Here is a 21,785-nt window from a genome sequence, read left to right on the forward strand (position 1 = left end):
GATTGAGGCAAGAGCAGGGTCAGGAGGAAGGGCTCTTTGTCACCCTGCTCCATCTAAGAATGGAGTGGGGCATGCTTTTTTGTCTTTCTCTTGAGCGCAGAGCAGAGTAGGAAAGAGCTGGAGGCTCTGGAGCATCCGGGTTTCTCCCAGCCCTGCCAGAAAACAACATGTGGGCGCCCTCCTGCCATGTGGAGCCTCAGTTTCCCCATGTGTCATATGAGTGTAAGAACCCCATTATGTTTTAAGAAAGGGGTTTGTACCCTTTTCTGCTCTCCACTGAAACTGTTGTTATAGGAGATACACATGTTAATTTATTTCTGATTTATCATGGCTTCACACAACAAGGTAAGGCTCTATCCTTTTGTTAGTGACCCTCATTCCAGCTTTTCTTGCTATTCATATTTTAAATACAGGTATATGGATCAAAGATCAATCCCTCACCACCACCCCCTCCACCCACCCCCAAAATGCAAATAAAAATGGAATCTGTAGGATACATAGTCAGCAGTAAGGTTAGAGGTTTGGGACGGGTTGAGCCAAAAACCATGCTGTTGTTTAATATCGCCATGTGTCCTTCCAGTTAGTCACCTCCTCCTTGTTGTGCTCAGAATTGCGTGGGGGCATAGGCTGCTGTCCCAGGGATGGAGGGCATCTCTAGATAGACAGACAGGGACACGGGAATGAAGGGAAGCTTTGTGGAGGGGGTGGCATTGGATTTGGCCCTGAAGAACGTACTTTTCTTAGGTTTGGTGTCTCCGTGGCAGGGCCTACGTGCTAGAATGGCGTGAGCATAGTGGACACATTCAGTATCCGGTATCTATTCAGAAAACAAGAAGCAGTCGAGTTTGGCTGGGAATTAAGATGCTTCCAGGGAGATGATTGGAGTTTAGGTAAATTTAAACCAGATCATTAAGGTCTATGAATACTGGGCCAAGACATGTGGGCTTTTTCAGTATGCAGTACGCTGTTGCTAAAGGGTTTGAGCAGTAGAGAAGAGGGCTGTCTGATCAGAGACCTACTTTGAGAGAATTACTTTTCAGCTGTATCTGGGCTGCATTGGTGCAGGTGCAAACAGGAAGCGGGAGAGCTCAGTTGAACAAGAACTCCTGAAGGCCTGAGCCAGAATTGTGGTGGTCAGACTGTAAAAGAGTAAATGTGACACAGATGACAGGAGACAGTGGGAAAGACTGAGAAGCAGATTGGCTGTATGTCTGGAGGGAGGGGGCCAAAGAGGAAGAATCAAAATGGACGGTCAAAGCTTAGCTCCTTAGGGGACAGGAAATTGGGAGAAGGTGCTGGTTTGGGGTTCAAGTTGGGCAGTGTTTGGTTTTAGATGGTAATGAAACATCCATGTGGGACTTGAGGTAGTTTCAGGAAGTGAGTTAGGGCTAGAGTCGCCTGACGAGGAGTGGCTGAAAGCATCAAAGTGTCTGGGAGGAAGCTCTTTGAGGGGGAGGGGTTGGAGGGAAAAGACAGCAGAGCTGAGTCTTGGGAAAGCCCTTATTCAGGGGGTAAGAGAAACCATTGACGCAGCAGAAGGGTCGTTCAGATGGGTGGGAGGAGACTCAGGAAAGTACAGCTTCACAAAAGCTAGCAGCGTTTCCAGAAGGGCCGAGAGAGGGAGGAACACAATTTCTCCAAATTATATAGTGAAGTAATTTCTGTGCAGGAGCCGAGGGCTGAGGCAAGGTTTTGCGGACAGAGGGAACCTGTGGACAGCGAGCAGTAGAAGTAATGGGGTGCTGGCGACCCTTGGCGTTGTTCACCCTTGCTGGAGATGGGGCCACTGATCAGAAAGCTTGTCCCCAGTGCTCTGAACAGAAAATCCAGGGTGCTTCAGCCTCAGACTCAGGAGGCATGTGTCACTGGGGTGGAGTGGAAGCCTCTGCCTGTTTTTCATGTGGCCTTGCTTCTCTGCATCAGGGCTGCCTTAGACCTTACTCCTTAGGAAGGGGGCCACCCACTGGGACCTGGGCACCACATATCCATCCGTTATGAAATTTCAGACCACTAAGAGTGAAGAACCTAAAACCTTCCCGAGAGAAAAGATAGGTCACCTACAAAACAATGGGAGTTAGACTTGAACAGACTTTTCTTTGACAGTGGTAGATAATTAGAAGACAATAAAGCAATGTTTTGAGACTTCTGAGGAAGAATTACCATAAACATAGAATTCTTTTTCCAGCAAAGCTATCAAACAAATACAAGGGTAAAATAATCTCAGAATTCGTTTTATGTCACATGCACCCTTTCTGAGGAGGTTACTTGAGTATCTACTCCAGTCAAATGAGGATGAACATCAAAAGGAAGACTTCTGGGGCTGGCCCCGTGGCTGAGTGGTTAAGTTCGCACCCTCTGCTTCAGCAGCCCAGGGTTTCTCCAGTTCAGATCCTGGGCGCAGACATGGCACCACTCATCAGGCCATGCTGAGGCAGCATCCCACATGGCACAACCAGAAGGACCTACAACTAGAATATACAGCTATGTACTGGGGGGCTTTGGGGAGAAGAAGAAGAAAAAGAAGATTGGCGACAGATGTTGTTAGTTCAGGTACCAATCTTTTCAAAAAAGGGGGAAGTCTTCCTAAAGAACGCAGTGAAAAGCAAACCAAGAAGATGGGTGTGCAGCAGGCTGGAGAACGTGTTCAGTTTAGAAAGGAAGGCAGTGGGCTGTAAGAATTTCCTCAAGAAAAGTTGATTTCATTCAGTAGTGCATAGAATGAGGTAAGAAGCTAGAAGATCTTGGTGGTGTGGGAAAGAGTCTTTTCAGAAGGAAAAGATAGGGCTGGCCCAGTGACGTAGTGGTTAAGTTTGTGTGCTCTGCTTCGGCGGCCTGGGGTTCACAGGTTTGGATCCCAGGCCTGGACCCACGCACAGCTCATCTAGCCATGCTGTGGCGGTGTCCCACATAGAAAACAGAGGAAGATTGCCACAGATGTTAGCTCAGTGACAAGCTTCCTCACCAAAAAAAATTAATAATAAAAAAAAAGAAAAGATAATCAGAAACCCCCTGAAGAGGAGAGGGGAGGGCTAAGAAAACCATGGCCTAAAAATGGGGCATAATTTTGACAATATTTAGAGAGAAAGAGGACACGTTCCACTTGACTCTAGGAAAATGCTCTCCTTGGTACTGAAGCTGCGTTATTGGACTTGTAGAGCAAGAAGTGTGATCCTTGCACTCAGTTACATGCTACAGTGAGTGATATTTACATAATCATCTGGATATAGTGTGTCTATTTTCTTTTATAATCAACCTGTTAAAGATTTCATTTTGTATACAGAACAGAATGAAATCTGCTTATCTTGACAGTGTGTACAAAGTAAAGGTATAGGGTTTGGGCCTTGTGAGGTGGCCTGAGGGTTGGGCTTATTCTCATCCTCATTTTCCATAGTATCTCTAATTGGATAGTGGTGGTGAGAAATATTTGAACCTGGAATGCCCTGTTTTATTAGGTCTTCACATTTTGAGAACGTGCGGAACAGCTGAATAGGATTTTCCAGAGGTCCCAGAATTGGTGACTGGGACTCTGAAAGCTGAAGACAGAGAGGCACCAAGTTTCAGACTTGGGGGCCAGGCCCCATCTTCTTTGCTTAGAAAGATCCACAGAGCTTGTCTGCTGGCCTCCACTCTTCATCTGCCTCTGATCTGTGACTCAGCTGCTGGCTAAGGTGGTGTGTTAGGTGCCTTTCCCTGTCTTCCTACACTAGGGTGATGGGGTTCCTGACTGGAGCTGAAACTGACCAGGGAACGTTCCAGGTTCCTGCCGCACCGAGCCTAGACTGCTCAGTGAATCAGTTAGATGTGTGTGGGCATGGAGAAGAAACAACTGATTTTAAAAGTCATGGTACTGGGGAGGTGGGCTGTGGGTGACTGTTCTTTCCTGAAATGTCTTTTTAGTAAATGCTTCAAAAAATGGTCGGTGGGTAAGACCTGGCCAGTTGTCTTCCCTGATTAAATTGATAACCTTTTGTGTTTTTCATTAACTAGAGTTAGCCCTTTAGAAACCTTTGGTCTATAAAGATAGAATGAAGAGTGGGTAGGTTAGTCCCAGGATGATTATCTTTTGTTGTGGTTCACTACCCACCTTGATTTTTTTGCAGGATCAGTGTAAAGATGAAATGTGATAGTGGAACAAAAAGTACCTTAAAACTCTTCAGTGTCATCACATGAATAGACAGAATAGACACTGTCTACCTAAGAGAGAAGTCATTCAACAAACTTTGTGTCGTTTGTCTAAGCAGTCTTTGCAAAGAGGGGAGGTGAATTATGCTTGCAGGTGGTAGATATATGACACAGAACTCTGGCCCACCAGCACAGGTCAAAATTGGTGGTTCCAGTCTGAAGTAAACTAAGCAGCTTTTGTAAGGAAGAGGCTTATTTGCATTCAAGAATTACTGCTTCAAAATGTTTCGTCTCGGCTTCTGGGACATTTGTGGATTTAACTTAGAACTTTTGGTTTATACAGTGCCTTGCTGAAAATTGTGCCAGGGGCTTCCTGCAGGTTTTGGTACTGGAGCCTGACCTTTGTAATGTTTGCCTTCCACCTATGCAGAAGGAGACGGTATAAAACCAGCGGTCCTGCTGGAGGGAGCATATTCTCCGTGTGCTCCATTTTTAATTGAACAGGAAACTTCTCCTGCTGGGTACCTAGCTCCTCCGTATAATTTCTAATACAGTGAGAGGCCTTTCTCCTTTACCTGTGTACTTCTCTTTTCAGTCTCTCAGTCCTTTAGTTGAAAAGGGTGGTTTGGAGCATCAGAACCTTCTGGGTTGTTAAGTACAACTGGCATATTTTTTTGGAAATGAACTCATTTTTAGCTAGGCCCATTTAACACATAGCTGGTGATAATAATAGCTGTCATTTCCCAAGAGTTTAATGTACATCATCTTTTTGAACCTTCACAGCTCTAAAGTAGGTAGCATTATGTGTTTTTACAGAGTAAGAAACTGAGGCTGAGAAGTTAAAGTAATTTGCTCAAGGTCGTGCAGCTAGTAGAAGTCAGCATCAAGTCACACATCCCATTCCGTCTCATTCATGATGCCTACGCGTTGTCATTGTTGTCTCTGGTTCAAACAATCTTTGTAAAGTATCACAGTCGATGAAAATCTCAAATCTTGGTTACTTCTGACTAGTTTGGGTGGGCTAAGAAGATATTCTAGATAGTAGTGTGTGATTTTGGTCTTTTTAAAAATTTTTGTTTTTTAGGATTTCAAATATATATATTTTATAGGTTGTATATCTGTTGGTACCATGAAGATTGAAATTTTAGTTTTTGCTCACAAAGCAGAACACGTTCAATCTAAATACGCTTTTTTGGGGAAAATAGTGTTTTCAGTATTTGCATTCGAATAAAATGTAGACGGTATTGGGCCAGCCCTGGTGGCCTAGTGGTTAGATTCAGCGCACTCCAGTCCCGTGGCCTGGGGTTGGTTCCCAGGCACAGACCTACACCTGTTAGCAGCTGTGCTGTGCTGGCGGCCCACATACTAAAAAGTAGAGGAAGATTGGCATGGATATTAGCTCAGGGCAAATCTTCCTTGGGAAAAAAAGAAAAGTAAAAGGTACCAGTATATGCTGCCTCATTTGCCACTCTAGTGGAGAAGGATGATTTGCCAAGGCTCTTGAGTGGCTGCAATTAAATACCTTCCTCTTCCTCCTTGAACCCAGGGGTGTTTGTCCAAATGCATTTTAAACTCTCAATCTGAAATTACTTATATTGCTAAATACTAGCACACATTTTGAAAATGACATTTTAAGAAAAAATACCACTTAATAATAACATTTAAAAGATCAAGAGCTGGGTAAATGGTACTTGGGACTTTTCTCTTTACTTTCAGGTATATTTGAAAATTTCCGTGATAAAATATTTTTTTAAAAATTTAAGTTCCTAGAAATAAATCTAAGAAAATGTATTGGAGGCCCCTCCTTGGTAACTGGGCCACACCCATCCTACCAGAATGGACCCCATATTTGAACCCCAAGATGGGTGGGACAGGGAAAAGACTGTGGGGCATATTTGTCACCCCTGTCGACATTGTTTTTAAATTGGTTTATTGAGATAATTTGCACACAGTAAAATTTACCCTCTTTTAGGTGGGTATCTTTCTATGAATTTGGACAAACACAATCATGTAGCCATCTCCACAGTCAAGACATAGAGCATTTCAGTGGAATCATCAAAGGATAAACTTATAATTGGGAAGCTTGGAGCCTGGTTATTATTTTTTTTTAAAGATTTTATTTTTCCCTTTTCTCCCCAAAGCTCCCCGGTATATAGTTGTATATTTTTAGTTGTGGGTCCTTCCAGTTGTGGCGTGTGGCATGCCGCCTCAGCATGGCCTGATGAGCGGTGTCATGTCTGCACCCAGGATTTGAACCGGCGAAACCCCAGGCCACTGAAACGGAGCTCGTGAACTTAACCACTCGGCCACGGGGTCGGTCCCAGGAGCCTGATTCTTGATATACTCTTCATCATATTATATTTGATTGGAGCAGAATCCTTTCATATGAATCATCATTGTTTTTCAAACTCTGATATAACCTCTAGGTGGCACAGTGGCACCAAATTTTTGTCCTCCCTAGTTTTGTGAACTCAGACCCCAACTCCGGGACTTAGTGGTATATAAGATAGCAAAGGCTAGTTGAGTGTCCTGGGCACAGCAGGCACTCGGAAAATATGTGGTAATCTTCCAAGGACAGGAAAGAATGAGCATCGGCGGGGTTGGAATGGGAGAGGGTACCAGACTGAAAATGTCCTTAGAGGATTTAAAATAGGGAATTTGTAGTCTTGAACAAACTCCTTAGAGACAAGTTACAGCTACGGAAAAGGTTGTTTCACCTGTGCTCCTCCAGGCTGTGGGAAGTTTAGATGATTTCATGAATTCCTATAAAGTAGGAAGCATCAGGTAATCCTTCTCCCAGATCAGGGGTGAAGAGGCTATTGCTAGGGCCTTTGCTAACTTAAAGATGACAGCAGACATCCTTTCAAATGAAAAGAGTGCTGGTAAATTAGCTCTTACTGCTAAGGAATCATTGACTCAGTTGTTTATTAAATATCCATCCTCATGTAGAAGCGTGAAGATGGCAAAACTAGTGACAAAAAGAACATCTGTTTCAGAGATTTAAGTGTTTTTTTCTAGTTTTTCTAGGAACTCTTAATTTCTCACCCCTTTACTACACACAGATCTGTAGGGAGTATTTGGAGAGAAAGTTTTAACAAAAGACCAAAGGTTGGTTCAGTGGAGATAGCAGGTAGGTAAGTTCCCAGATCAAATGAGCAAGCTCCCTGGGTAGTAATTCCACACGGGGCCCTCCCTGACTGCCCAAGTGACCTGGACTCTTGTCCTACTGCTGTCCTGAAGCAGGGCCACAAAGCTCTGTCCTGTAAAAGAAATGCTCTTGTTTATTGAAAAACTAATAATCTCCCTCCTCTCACCAGCACCGAAAGTAATGTATGATGAGAATTAGACAGTATAAAAGCGTGTGAGGTGTTCCCACCTGGCTGTCAGTCCCTAGGGCTCCTCCCCAAAGTGACCATCCTGGCAGCTTATTATGTTTCCTTCTAGAGAGATTATATGTGTAGAAGTAATTCCCTGTTGAAAAGGACAGTTCTGTTCCCTCTTTAAAAAGTGGTCTCTCCTAAAGAGCATTTCTGTCAGTATGAAATGGACCCCCTCTTCTTTAAAGCAGTTGTATAGGAATATCTGTTTTTAAGACCCTCCCACGTCCGCTGCTCCCTTTTTATAAAGTACCTTTATTATGACAGCAGCTGCTTTTGGATACTTTACTTTGTTCCCACTAGGGGATTCATCTGTGGTTTTCTGGGCTGTTGATCTTTTGTATTTTTTAAAGAGTTTGGAGGAAAGAGCAGGTATTTGAATCACACAGATCATGGTGCCATTCCAAGCTGCACCAGCTTATTAGCTGTGAGACCATAGACGGCAGCTCGGCCTCTGAGCGTCAGCACCCTTGCCTGTATCGGGGGAAGAGTCCTTCACAGTCACAGGTCTCACAGTTGGGAGAATGGGAGTTGTCTCCTCCTTTCCCCTGCGTGGAAGCATATTGTAATCTTAGTTTTTGTATCTATAAGGAAAACATTTTAGGGACTATATAATTTATGCCAGCTGAGTTTACCCGCTCCTACAAATCTCTCTCTCTCTCTCTCTCTTTTTTTTTTTTTTTTCTGGTAAGAATGAAGCCAAGAAAAATTAAAGAAGATGATGCTCCAAGAACAATAGCTTGCCCTCATAAAGTAAGTAATGCTAGGGGAAAAGGGTTCATTAAAGTGTTACTGGAGTTCTAGAGAGCTTATAAGAAATGTGCACTTTGATTTTCATCTTCATAATTGAGATTAAGTGAGGAACTATAATTTTTGGTTTCTAATCTCGAGAGTATATTTTGTGATGTAAATTTTGTTCAGTGAAGGCCACTTAAATATAAATAGTATTCAAAGGGCTGACTGTAGGCACCAGTGTTTCTGTTAGTACTATATATTGAACATTGTGTGTTAGGATTTTATTGCTTCTTTTTGGATCAGTAACAAGTCAGTTTTAAGACACTGGGTTGTGTCTGACCCATAGACATTTTTGGGACCGTAGGCTCATTAACGAATATTTGGAAATTATTTTGGATGTTGCTAAAGTAAGCCTAAAAAGACGTCATCATTTCCTTCACAATTTTCTTAATTTACCCTGTTAACTTTGTGTGGTACTGGAGGGTATTTAATTGTTTTCAAATGTGGTTAGTCTTTAAAGTAAAAGGATAGCCTAAAAAGTAGTTGGAGGTGTTGATTGGGTCCGTTTTAAGCTTAACTGGATACTAACAAAAATCAAGTATCACCCAGGTGCAGAAAAGCAAAGAGGGAGACATTTGTAATGGCATGAAGAATTTCTAAAAATCAACAATTGGAGAAGGATAAATTTAGTTTCGTGGTGTCACGTCTCATGACTTGTGCACTCACAGATTCTTTGTATTTTTTTTTAATGCCCTTAATTTGGAGATTTTGAAATGTAAAATGATTTGGGGCCAAAAAATAAGTAAGCATTTGAAAACAGTTATGCCTTAAGTGCCTGCCGTCTCTCTAGTTGCTCTGTGTACTTCTTTTCCGATTACATTTCTTTAAAATTCCATTTTCTAAATGGAAACTCAACCTAGGGATCAAGGTGAAAAAACTGTGGCTTTTCCCTCCCTTTTGCCTGCGAAGCTGTCCAGTGGTTGGCCTGTGCTGTCCTTCCATCATGCTGTCTGACCATTTCCCCCGTTCACTCCATCTCTGGGCAACAACTGCAGAAGAAATTGTGAAGGACATGCTTCTCTCGAGCACCACATGCCATCTGCCTCCCCACCCTGCTCTCCTATCAGTTTGCCTGCTTCTTTTCCTGGTGTCTCACAAAATAAATTTCTTCTGTGGTTGCCATTCCTTGGAGGCCCTCTTGCTTCTTTCTCTGTCAAGAAGGGGAAAGAGGCAAAGAGAGAAGAGGGGACAGTAGGCGACGGAGAGTGACAGCCCATTCTTGCAGCACAGAACACGGGGCCCGCCCAAGGTGGCGGTGGACTGCCGTCATTTTAACTCCATTTATTATCAGTGCTTCTCTTGCTTCATTTGGGGGACATGGTGGGGTGAGGCAGCTGTGGTATAGCTGGAAGCCAGGGTGTTGGGTTCTACTCCCAGCTCGGCTACTGCTGGTAGTGTGACCTTGGGCAAGTCTACTTAAGACATCTCTAAGCCTCAGTTTCCTCATCTGTAAAACAAGGGTTTGCATTAAATGATAAGGCCTTGTCAGCTGTCTGGTTTTTTTGTCTTAAATTAATTAATTTAATATTTCTACTGTAATACCAAGTAAAATGGGGGGTGTGGGGGAGTTTGGTTTCAATGTGTCAGTGAAGGCTGTTAAGTGGTTGAATCCTTTGTAACAGTTTGCAGTGTGAACCACTAAGCTTCTCTCTCTGTTCGAAGGGCTGCACAAAGATGTTCAGGGATAACTCTGCCATGAGAAAACATCTGCACACCCACGGTCCCAGAGTCCACGTCTGTGCAGAATGTGGCAAAGCTTTTGTTGAGAGCTCAAAACTAAAACGACACCAACTGGTTCATACTGGAGAGAAGCCCTTTCAGGTAGAGCCAGTCCCTTCTCCCCTCCACGTTACCCTGCAGGTGTAGGCGAGGTGGCGACAATGCTGGAGAGACCGTGGCCGCCCCGAGTCAGGGGCTTAGCTCTCCTTAGTGAGAAGCGGAAACGGTGTCCTGACGGTCGTTTGGAAGAGCTGCCCCAGCTCCGGCTCCCCTGTACGTGCTCCCTGTGGGTCTGGAGGTGGGACGCAGCCAGGCGTTTACAGAGAGGCAGGATTGCTCAAGAGCAAGCCTCAAAGTAAATTTCCAGTCCGTTCACTATGGGGTCGGAGCAGTTTATTTTTTGTAGTTAATAGTATATTGAATTACTAACTGACAGGGAACTTGTAAAATTTTATCGTATGAGAGTAAGTATAGTTAATATTGTGTCTGTTTCTAGAAGCCCGTAAACAAGGGAACCGAGTAGCAGCGCAGCTAGTAGATGTAACACGGTTCTTTTTGAGGCGTGACACCAGAAACCTCCCTCATCATCTGTGTCTTATTAGTTGAAATATTTACAGAAATACAAGGACCTTAACATAATATTTAGGAGAATTCTTGCTCTTTTGCCGAGTGTTTCTCTCTCGTTGTAAACAGTTGCTGAGGGCTGTCCATGGCTTTTAGGAGTTGTCCGACATGCAGAGTTAGCGCTGCTTCCCCCTATTGCAGAGCGTGTCTGGAAGGTTCTGGAAGGGGAGGAGGAGCGGTGGGTGGAGGGAGCAGGCTGCCCTCCAGCACAGCAGCGAGCGGCTCCCGCTCCCGGCCCGGTCGAAGTCGCTGAGTGGGTTGTCTCTGGTCTTTCCTCGACAGTGCACGTTCGAAGGCTGCGGGAAACGCTTTTCACTGGACTTCAATTTGCGCACACATGTGCGAATCCATACTGGAGACAGGCCCTATGTGTGCCCCTTCGATGGTTGTAATAAGAAGTTTGCTCAGTCGACTAACCTGAAATCTCACATCTTAACACACGCTAAGGCCAAAAACAACCAGTGAGAAGAAGAGAAGACCTTTCTCGACCTCGGGAAGCATCTTCCAGGAGTGTGATTGGGAATAAATATGCCTCTCCTTTGTATATTGTTTCTAGGAAAGAATTTTAAAAATGAATCCTACACACCTAAGGGACATGTTTTGATAAAGTAGTAAAAATTAAAAAAAAACTTTAATAAGATGACATTGCTAAGATACTCTATCTTGCTCTGTAATCTCGTTTCAAAAACACGGTGTTTTTGTAAAGTGTGGTCCCAACAGGAGGACAATTCATGAACTTCGCATCAAAAGACAATTCTTTATACAACAGTGCTAAAAATGGGACTTCTTTTCACATTCTTATAAATATGAAGCTCACCTGTTGCTTACAATTTTTTTAATTTTGTATTTTCCAAGTGTGCATATTGTACACTTTTTGGGGATATGCTTAGTAATGCTATGTGTGATTTTTCTGGAGGTTGATAACTTTGCTTGCAGTAGATTTTCTTTAAAAGAATGGGCAGTTACATGCATACTTCAAAAGTATTTTTCCTGTAAAAAAAAAGTTCTATAGGTTTTGTTTGCTCTCTTAATTTTGGTTGTATTCTTTGATGTTAACACATTTTGTATAATTGTATCGTATAGCTGTATTGAATCATGTAGTATCAGATATTAGATGTGATTTAATAGTGTTAATCAATTTAAACCCATTTTAGTCACTTTTTTTTCCGAGAAATACTGCCGGATGCTGATGTCCAGTGTAATTTCTTTGCCTGTTCAGTTACGGAAAGCGGTGCTCAGTTGTAGAATGTATTGTACCTTTAACACCTGGTGTGTACATCCCGTGTAACAGAAAGGGCGACAATAAAATAGCAATCCTACAGAAAGAAGATGGCAGAAAAGATCTGTAAGCACAGTCTTATTTCCTTTTGTTGTCCAGAATAATTATAATTCTTGAGCCTCCCAGAAATTGGAAGCTAAATAAAGCAACTCAAGTTTCCTTTATTTTGCACTCAATTACAGTGACTTGTGATTAAAGCGATGCATGGATATTTTACTCCTTCCTACGTGTACTGAATTCTGAACGAGAGTAGGTAACAGGCATCCCGAGTTAAGGAACTACCTCAGAGGGCCCGCACGGGCCCAGTGGAGATAGCCTTTTGATTTTAGCTCCCCGGCGGGTGTGTGACTGAAGCGCTGCTGCCCTGGCCCGCGTGTGCGCTCAAGGTAAGGTGTTCAGCAGCCGGCAGAGGCGGGGCAGAGGAAGGACCAGGGTCTCCATCGCGCAGGCTGCCTTCAGGGCTCGTCTAACAGGAAACACTTGGGGGTCTTGGCTGTTTGGTTGGAGAGCCTCGGTTCCTCCGTCTAGTGGAGTCTTTAATGCTAACACGTGTCGCAATTGAGCGCCAGTAGCGTAACTTCATGCTTCTAAACAGATACTGAGTGCAGATTGGCAAGGTGATTAGATTATTAAGAAAATTGTACTCAATGAGTACTTTACCTCTCACGTTGTGACCTCTTAAGTGTATGATTATAATTTTTGGATTTTACTTAGAGTCGAATATCAGACTCATGAGAATATTTTATAAACTGCCATGATACAGCAAAATCCCATTTATTCAAGATACAAACATACCATGTGTCTTTGTGCTGTATGCTTGACTGCGAGGTAATTGACAAACTAGCTAATATCAGAGATTTATTTATAAGATGTCCAGGACACCATCAGGTCAAAAACATTAGCCCTATCTCTTACAGCTTCTCCATCGGTCCTGTACAGGAGGATTGGTGACCTAATAGCAGTGACCCTGTGGCTCTCCGGAATTTTGAAGTGCCTTCTGAATCATAAATGGAAAATTAACTTGAGACACTTTTTTAATTTGTTCAGAATCTATTATCCATTGAGTAGTTTGATGGAACTGAGTTAATCAGAAGACCCCAGCTGCTCTCGGATAAGCCAGGCTTTGCTGTATCTGGCAGTCAGGAAAGAGGTAAGCCCGTGAGGGAGGTCCCTTTCACAGCCAGTGCCCCCGTGTGAGCCTGTGGCTCTTTGAGCAGACCCAGGGCAAAGGCCTCCACTGATGCCCGTGGCGTACGCGCCCACGCCTTCCCCCTCCACCCTCAGGTGAGCAGTCTCGGAGCAGCGGTCCTGAAATGCCACTGCAGTCGGGTGGCTGTGTTAGGAGTCAAGCCGCATCACCCTCACCCTGGCCGTGTGCCACACTGGAGCCTGGTCCTGGCGTTGTCCTCAGGACTTCTGCCCAAGGGCCCGCGGCAAGGTAGCCTTGTGCTGTGGGCAAGTCTCCCTGGCAGCCCTGAGAGCCAGGCCATGATCCAGGGAAGCCAGGCTCCAGCGTGGAGGGCGGTCCCTCCTCGGTGCCCTGATGCCTCCTGGAGTGCCTGCGGTCATGTCTCCCACCCCGTCTGTCTCTGAGTGGAACGTCATCTCTCCCCTTGACTCTGTTCACGGGGCTTCTCTCAATCTGCAGAGTTAATTTCTGGAAGGAATTTAATTGGGGGTTTGAGGAATACTTAATGTCTAAGTTCCTTGACGTAGCACTCTCAATTTCCAACGCTAGTGTAGGAAACAGACAAACGAGCGACCGTTTAAAGAGTAGAGGTAGTTCTCATGGGGTATAACAAACCCATTTTGCTTGTGGTTCGAATTTATAATTTTGCTAAAGATCTAATTTACTGAAATTCAAAATGGTATTCTGACAGTGCGTCCGTTGTCTTGAGGGTTAATCTGATTTATAAGTAATACTGATAGACATATTTTCTTACATCTGAGCTGAAATAAATGCATGTTTCTAGCATATGTAATATAAAAACTCCAGAGGATAAGTTTACATTTAACAAGATGTTGTTTTCTATTTTTGGATTTCTTATTATTTTCCCCCTTTTTGGTAGTGGGGTTTAGGGGGAAGCATAATATTTGTATAAAGAACTGTCACCCCAGAGTGACATTTATTTTCCAAGGTGACATTGAACTCACGCTGTTGGTTTCATATGGTGTTTGTGTGCTATGCCTAGATTGAAGGCCTGAGGATTTGAGGAAAATCAAGATTTTTTTTCCTATTTGGTTTTCACGTACAAGTTCTATTAAATGTCACTTGTTTTGCTAAGTTGGAGTGAAGTAAGACCCTTTGACAGAATGGTGTGCTCGCTGCCTGCCTGTGTTCCCAAGCAGAGTTCTGGTTTTTCTTCACAAGCGGATGGAGTCGCCTCATTGAGCAGGAGGCCTAGGGAGACTGCGGATCTGCCCGAGTGGCCGCTGCAGTGCTTTCCGTGGGCTGTGCTGCCCTGCTCTGCTCAGCGGAACCTCCTCCTTGTACCTTCCCTCAGAGTCTGTGTCTGGCACGGGAAAACCTGGCCTCTCGGTTTTTGAGCTGGAACCTGATAATTCACCCCAGCTCCCATTGGCATTAGTGTAAGTGAGCACCTTGTCAGAGTCCTGGCCCGGCAGGCCCTGGCAGGTGCATGCCACCCAGACTTGTAACCGAGGGGGCAGAGTGGGGAGCGCACACTCCAAGCCCTGCCTCCTCGCTGCTCCGGTTGTGCATCTGTCGCCTGCGCCTCCGCTGTACAGAGGGTTAGGGAAGCATCTGCCTGGCTGGCTGGGTCTCCTGCACCCTGCCTTGCACACCTTGATCGTCGCTGCTCAGGTGGTGCTCGCGTCCTCTGGTTCCCTGAGACGGGGAAGGGCAGGCCCTTAGAGCAGCAGCCGTAGGATGGAGATGGTGGGCCCCTCCTCGTGGGGGTGGCTGAAAGGCTTCCGGGCACCCTGTCCAGGCCCGGGGTCAGCAGAGTGCTGGAGAGGGCGCTTCAGCTGGGACAGTATTGCGACTTGATGGGAGGACCAGGTGGCACACTGTTGTCACACTTCATCCGCTCCCCTTGTAAAAGCTGGAAGGGACCGTTGAACATTGACATTGGGTCTGCAGGCAAATCACACTTCCCTGAGGCTGGCCCCCACCTTTCTGGCCAGCCCCCTGGGAGGCGGCAGCGGGGGAGTGTGGAGCCTAAAGCGCTGGCCTAAAGCACAGTGACTGATTTTCTGCCCAGTGGCAGGTTTGATCAGATTGACTCCTTTTCATTACAGACACTCAGACACCATAAGAAACAGCTTTGGGCTGTGGCAGGGAGGGGCCGGTTGCTGTGCTGTATTCTGTCTGCTGCTCTACGTGGGGCCGCACAGTGTCTGCATACATTATGGAGGGAACAGAGCAACCTTTTTCTACAACACCCATAACTGTTATGAGCTCTATTATCTACAGACGGCGATTGGTCAAACCGTTTTCATAGAGCAGTTCTGTTTTTATTCACTTTCTGGTAACTTCTGTAGGCCCTGGCTCAAGGACTTAGCATTGTGTCTCATGTACATCTTTTTCTTAAATGTTCGTTGCCATTTCTAGAATTGTCCTTGGTTTTTCCTTAGCTCATAGGTCATAGATGCAGAAATATTCTAGTATTTAAGGCATCCGCATCAAGCATCAGATGGCTTTGCATCCAGAAAAACGTTTAACGATAACTCAGTTTGAAGCACCAAGCATGTGTAACATGGCTCTATAAATATAATAAACGCATAATGTTGTTAAGCTTTTTAATGCCTGTGGTCCTTGTTTGTTCCTGAATCCTCTAAGCTGCCTCTCTTCCTGAGTTCATGACACAGTAAGCCTGGCTGTAAGCTCCTGCCTAGGCTCAGGGCTGCCTGCATGCCTCGGGCAGGTCCCTGTGGGTTGCCTTCTGGCACAGGAACGGAAACTCCCTGGATTCATTCTCCCGCCAGCAGGCAATGCTTCCTCCCCGTAGCCGCTCAGCTCCACAGTGGACTAATGGGCCGGAAGGAGTTCGCATGAGAACCTCACCCGCTTTGAGAAAACAGCCAAATGAAATTCTCGGTCATTGGGCCCATCACCCCCAGTGTTCCGGGAGCTCCAGGGCCGAAAAGAAGAGCTTACTAGCCAGGATAGACTCTTAAAAGCCGGATAAAATATACTGAGAGCTAGTTGGGATTTGGCCTGAAGCAAAATGCAGAGAGGCATCCTGCTGCCCCGCATGGGGCCCTGGTGCACTGCAGAGCCAGGTTTGTATACTCTCCGTAATTCATGTGACCTTCCCTTTTTGCTAATGATGGAAGGGGCTGCTGAGGTGGCAAGGCCCCGGCCCCTGTGAGGCCCACAACTGCTGAGGAAAGGCCTGAGGTAGAGTTGAGCTCAGGAACTGTGCTGCTGCCCATCTTAGATGGAAAGGAACTGAGGTCACTGGGGGCTTTGGAGTCGAGTTCTGTGGGCACTCCCAGATACCGGGGACACCGATGGCCCTCTTCTGCACTGGCCCGGGCCTCCGCCAGGCTGTAAGGACATCTGTTGAGAGGCTAACTGCTCAGGGCCATGCGGGGCATTGTGAACACTGTTTGATTTACTCCTCCAAACCACCGGTGGAGGGGTTCCGCAGCATGACCCCATGTCACGGGTGAGGGTCATGGGCGAAGGTCCAGCACCTGGAATTCAAACCCAGGCCAGCATGGCTTCCACTGTTCTCTGCTTGCCCCTGGCCCCTCAGCCTGAGTTCATCTCCAGCCTGTCAAAGCAGCCATGGTCCCTGTTCATGGAGCAGCCCCGTGGCCTCCCCGTCTCCCAGCATGGCGCCTCTGCAGCTCTCAGAAACAGTGCATCTCCTGGCTTTGGAAGCTGGCTCTCAGGGCCCCCGCTGCCAGCAGTCAACTCTTGTTCTGGTCCTGGCTGCCCCTCTCCAGCTTCCTGATGTCACTGTACTGTGCCATCTCCTAACTGGCTCTCCAGTATGGGGGGGGGGGATCTCACCAGTGCACCAGAACCTGCAGTGGCTTCCGCTTGCTACGGAATAAAATCCAAAGCTTTCGCCAACCCTCAAAGCTAAACTGCGGCCCTGACCTACTTTTCTGACCTGTGCTCAACTCCCCTTGCAGTTTTTCAGTTCCGAAGCTTCCCTATCGTTGAATTCCCAGGTTCACTCATTCAACAAACGCTTATTGAGCACCCGTTATGTCAGGCCCTGCCCTAATGGAACTTGCATTACAGCTGGTAGAGGAGACATGACAAATATGGGCAAATGCTAGGAAAGCCAGCAGAGGAAGGGGCTGGGGAGGGAGGGAGGAAGAGGAGGGCAGTGTGCCTGGCTAGAAGTGACCCGGCCCAAGAGCCGTCTCTTCTTGCAACTCGCTGCTTAGGTACCAGACCCCATGAGTGTCCCAGGCGCTGGTGGCCAGAGCCCCTCTCCACGGCTCCCTGGCCGGCTGCCCGCCATCCTTTCACGCTCGCCCCCGTCTGCCTGAGCTGTCGCCCCCTCCTTGCCTGGACAAATTCCTTCTCGCCCCTGCCCTAGCCTCCCCTCGCGCCCCGATGCCCTCGCGGGGCCCGCACCGGCGGGTGCGCCTCCTCCTCCGGCCGCGGGAGGGCGCGAGCGCCGCGCTGGGCCGGGTGGGCAGGCGCGTGCGCGTGCGCGTGCGCGCGGCGTGTGGACGCCGGGACCCCGAAGGCCAGCCCCTCGGAAGAGCCGGACCGGTTCTGGAGCCCCAGCGGGGCGCGCGGGAGCTTTGAGGCCCTGGACCTTGGCACCCACGGCCATCGGTGCCCTCGCGGTAACCCCCCACCCCCTCGCCCTGGTGTGGGGCCGGGGGTTTCGGCTCCTCCATCCTCCAACACGGCAGCGCCGCCCGCCGGCCGGCCGCGGGAAGCTGCGCCGACGAGTGGCCCCCGCGCTCCGGGCGGTGGCAGGGGGCGCGCGAGGCCGCGTCGGGAGGCCTTGGAATTCGGCCAGAGGGAAGCGCGAATGACCTTGGGCTGGGGAGCTTCGTTTCCTCCGCAGAAGATGCTCCCCCGTGAGGGCTGGGAGCGGAGCCGGCCCCTCGGAGAGTCAAGGAGGAGGAGGCTCCTGCCTTCCCGGGGCCGCGGGGCGGGCTGGCCCCAGGAAAGGCCTGGGGGGGTGGGGAGGCCTTTGTGATGCCCTTGTAGGGGCGGCTTAGCGTTGGGGGGCAGCGGAGACATTCCAGGACGGGCCACCTGAGCAAGGCCTGAGGTGGGAGGCCTCCTGGGGCACCCTTAGACCAAGGAGAGGGGTGGCGCCCCTGGAGGGTGGGGCAGGGGGAGCAGCGGCTCCAGATGGCCCGACCACTCTCATGCCCTGGATGAAGTTAGGACCTGGTGTCCGGGAGCCGGGGAGAGGAGCGGCCAGGCGGGGGGCTTCAGTGTGGCCAGTTCTGGGCGGCTGGACGACCTCCAAGCCCGGGCTGCTTTACCACAGGCCGGGGGTGGGGGGTGGGGGTTCTCCTCGCACTTCTGCTTCCAAATCTTTTCCACCTCCCTCCAAACCTGGCTCTCCGAGGCCCATACCAGCAGACTCTGTGCCACTCCCTGCTCTGCTGCAGACCCCCCATACCAGTGCGGGTCAGTGGCTCCCCGCCCATCTTCCCTGGTGACCCCAGGGTCTGTCCTCGATGATGGGCCGTCCCTGTCTGGCCTGTCTGTGCCTTGGCCTTCTCCTTCTGATGACCCCACCCCAGCCTGCCACTGCCATGGCACCTCCAAACCTTGTCTTCACCGACACCTACCCCCTCCTCTTGCCCCAGGGTCCCACACTCTGACTCCACCCCAGCCTCTCCGCCTGCGTGCCCTCAGCCCATCACCTCTCACATCCGGCCTCCCAAGCCCCCTGTCCTGGCTTCCCTCTCTCCTCCATTCTTGTGTTCCTCTGCCCTTTTCTGACTCGCCTGGCAGAACGCAGCCTGGCCCTGTACTCAGTACCCTCTGCCCTCATCCACCCATTCATTCATTCACTCACTCATTCATTCAACAATATGCTTTCTTCACAGCCCCTGCCCAGCATGTTCCCCCACATCTGCTCCCCGTCTTGTGTCCCTACCATCCACAGGGACATTCAAGCCAGAACTCCAGAAGGGGTGTCATGGCAGCCTCCCCCTCACACACACACACACACACTCTCAGGCGTCAGTCCTGCCCTGCCCACTCTGCTGCTCAAACCCGCCTGGATGCCCCAGGGGCGGCCTTCGGGGGCTGCCCAGCAGGCCAAGGAGCCTGCCAAGGCTTGAGAGCCACAAAGTGGTGCCATCGGGAGGGAGCTCCAGGGATGGGACCCAGCCTGGTGCTCCGGGTGTCCTGCCAGACCTTGGGGCAGGGCTTCCCACTTGGCAGCACTTATTCTCTCACCCAAACTGTGGGGCACCAGTGCCCTGCCCTCAGGGGACTTCCTCGCAGTGGGAGGAGTTGACGTGCAAACTGGTCATTAACTTGAGGGATGTCAGCTGGCCTGGGAGAGTACCGCTGAGGCCGGTGGCAGCCACAAGGGACGCCTTCCCTGGGCAATTGCCATATCAGAGGGACCCAGCTCCAAGCAGCCACCGCCCCTTCTCTGATGTACCCTGGTCTCCATGGACACTGCCTCCCTCTGGGAGGGCAGGTGGGTGCCATGAGGTCAGGGTGGCGAGGCCACAGCAGCAAGGAAGCTGAGACCAAGGAGTACACAGGGTGGGTGCCAGGCCTGTCCAAGCTTTCTGCCCCTGTGGGGCTTGAACTGCCATTCCAGTGGTCTGTCCGGGGGTCTGCAGCCACAGAATGTGGCCATGATGCATCTGGCTGCAAGGGACTGAGAAACCAAGGAACAGTATGTGGGACAGTGGGAAGTGACCTTCCACAGGCCAGGCTGGCTCGGTGGCCCACCAAGGTCACAGGGCCAGCTGTATCTGTGTTGCACCTGCAGGCATCTCATCTCCATTTCACTGGGAAGACGGGATGGGGTCAGAGGTTGAGATGTGCCACAAGTCCATTTGTCCCTTTTACAAAGCTTTCTCAGGAGCCTTGGCCATCGCCTTAGTCTCACTGACTAGCTCTGGGACACAGGGCCACCTCTGGCTGCAAGGGAGTCTGGGAAGGTATTTTTACCTGGACACACTGAAGCCCAGAAGACACAGGGATTCTATCAGAAATGGGTGGGATGGCTATGAGGTGGGCATGTAGGGGGGTGCCATTGTCCCCAAGGCACTGCTCCGTGACTTGGCCCAGTGGCCCTCTCCCACCCCGTCGCTCCTGCAGCGAGCCACACTGCCTCTCCTTCCCCACCCCTGCCCTCTGGGGCCTCCGCTCCACCTGGTCCCTCAGCTCCAGCTTCAAGGTCCCCTCCGTGGCTCAGTCAGATGCTGCTCTTCCTCTCAGACCGGTCAGATACCCCTTCCTGGTTACTCTCCCCAACAGCTGGATAAATAAAGGAAAGAACATTCAGCCAATGAAACGTCATGCAATTGTTAACAAAAAACGTGACCAATTCGAACAGACTGATAAGGAAAGACCTCTGTTGTGGGTTGAATTGTGCCCCCCAAAATGTACATTGCAGTCCTCACCCCAGGTCCCCGTGAACGTGACCTTATGTGGAAATAGGGTCTTTGCAGATGTGACTAGTTAAGATGAGGTCATACTGGAGTAGGGTGGGCCCTTAAGCCAACAATTGGGGTCTTCATAAAAAGAGGCGACACATGGGGGACAGGCCACACGAAGATGGAGGCAGAGGTTAGAGTGCTCTGCCTACAAGCTAAGGCTTGCCGGCCACCGTGAGACACTGGGAAAGGCAAGGACAGATTCTCCCTCGGGGCATCCAGAAGGAGCCACCACTGCCTCTTCCTGAATTCCAGACTTCTGGCCTCCAGGACTGCGAGAGAACAAACGTCTATTTAGCCACCCGGTGTGCGAATCGGGTCACGGCCGCCCTGGACGGAGACGCCTGCCGTCTCCGAGATAACTGTCCAGTGAACAAAGCAAAGAACAGAACAGTCAGCACCTGGTGTGCTTTTCGGGGGAGTGTGGGTGTTCCCACGTGCTGGGACTCTCGGGGTGCCGGGATGTCCTCTGGGAACTGGAGGCAGGCCTCGGCTCCGGGGAGGGGCATGCCAGCTGGGGACAAGGTGGGGGCGAGGTTTTCCTCTTCACTGCACAGCCTGGATTCTGTTTGCATTTTCACTTTTTACCATGTTAATCTATTACTTATTCCAAATAAATATATATTCAAATCAGGAAGAAAATAAGATGTCAAAAAATTCCTCAGAAGCCCAGACCTCCCCCGGCCTGAATTATTGGTAATGTTTAACTGTCAGCGCCTGGGACGGGAGGAAGACCCTGGTTTTTAGCGTTTGCCTGGTTTCTTTCAGAGGGAAGAGAAATGAGAGAGAGGCCAGGGGGCCTCATGGGGGAAGAAGCTGCTGCGGGGGACCCCAGGGAGGGGACAGCTGGGTTAAGGGAGCCTGTCTGAGGACACCCCACCCTGGGGGCACCAGCCAGCTCCCTCCTGGCCTCTTGTCCTTGGAAACTGCAGACAAGCCCAACGTCTCAGGCTGGTGCTGGGATTAAATGGGGTGTAAGGGCACAGGAGAGCTGGCACCCCGCCTGGAGGGAAAGTGGGGCCTCTCTCCTGCCCTCCCCTGCACGTCGGGGGTGCTTTCTAGCTCAGCAGTTGGGGAGCAAAGAACCTCCACGCTGAAGACTCAGGGTGCCCAGGATTGACTCCAGGAGGCTGAGCGGAAGTGGGGGTGGGCAGACAGTAAGACACTCCTTTGGCAAATGAGGCCTCCTCCAGGAAGCCCTCACGGACCTCTTAGGCTGGGTTAGGTCTAATCTCAGGTGGACAGATCCATTCACCCTTCGGAGCTCCACTTAGAACTCCCCC

General features: G+C 49.1%; 1 protein-coding gene across 4 annotated transcripts in view; it reads left to right on the forward strand.

Annotated features, from left to right (window-relative positions):
• Positions 1–21,785, forward strand: part of YY1 (YY1 transcription factor) — a 48,404-nt gene that overhangs the window by 17,281 nt on the left and 9,338 nt on the right. Inside the window, exons 3-5 of one of the 4 annotated variants that reach the window (XM_070593223.1) lie at positions 8,192–8,252; positions 9,957–10,115; positions 10,920–15,682. In XM_070593223.1, coding sequence (XP_070449324.1) covers positions 8,192–8,252; positions 9,957–10,115; positions 10,920–11,102 — 403 coding nt within the window. In that variant the 3' untranslated portion in view covers positions 11,103–15,682. Of the gene's footprint in view, positions 1–8,191; positions 8,253–9,203; positions 9,783–9,956; positions 10,116–10,919; positions 15,683–21,785 lie in introns of those variants that run through there. The other 3 variants (XM_070593225.1, XM_070593226.1, XM_070593224.1) reach the window with 3 other exon arrangements.

Source organism: Equus przewalskii, chromosome 25, assembly GCF_037783145.1.
Source record: "Equus przewalskii isolate Varuska chromosome 25, EquPr2, whole genome shotgun sequence".
Lineage (NCBI taxonomy): Eukaryota > Metazoa > Chordata > Mammalia > Perissodactyla > Equidae > Equus > Equus przewalskii.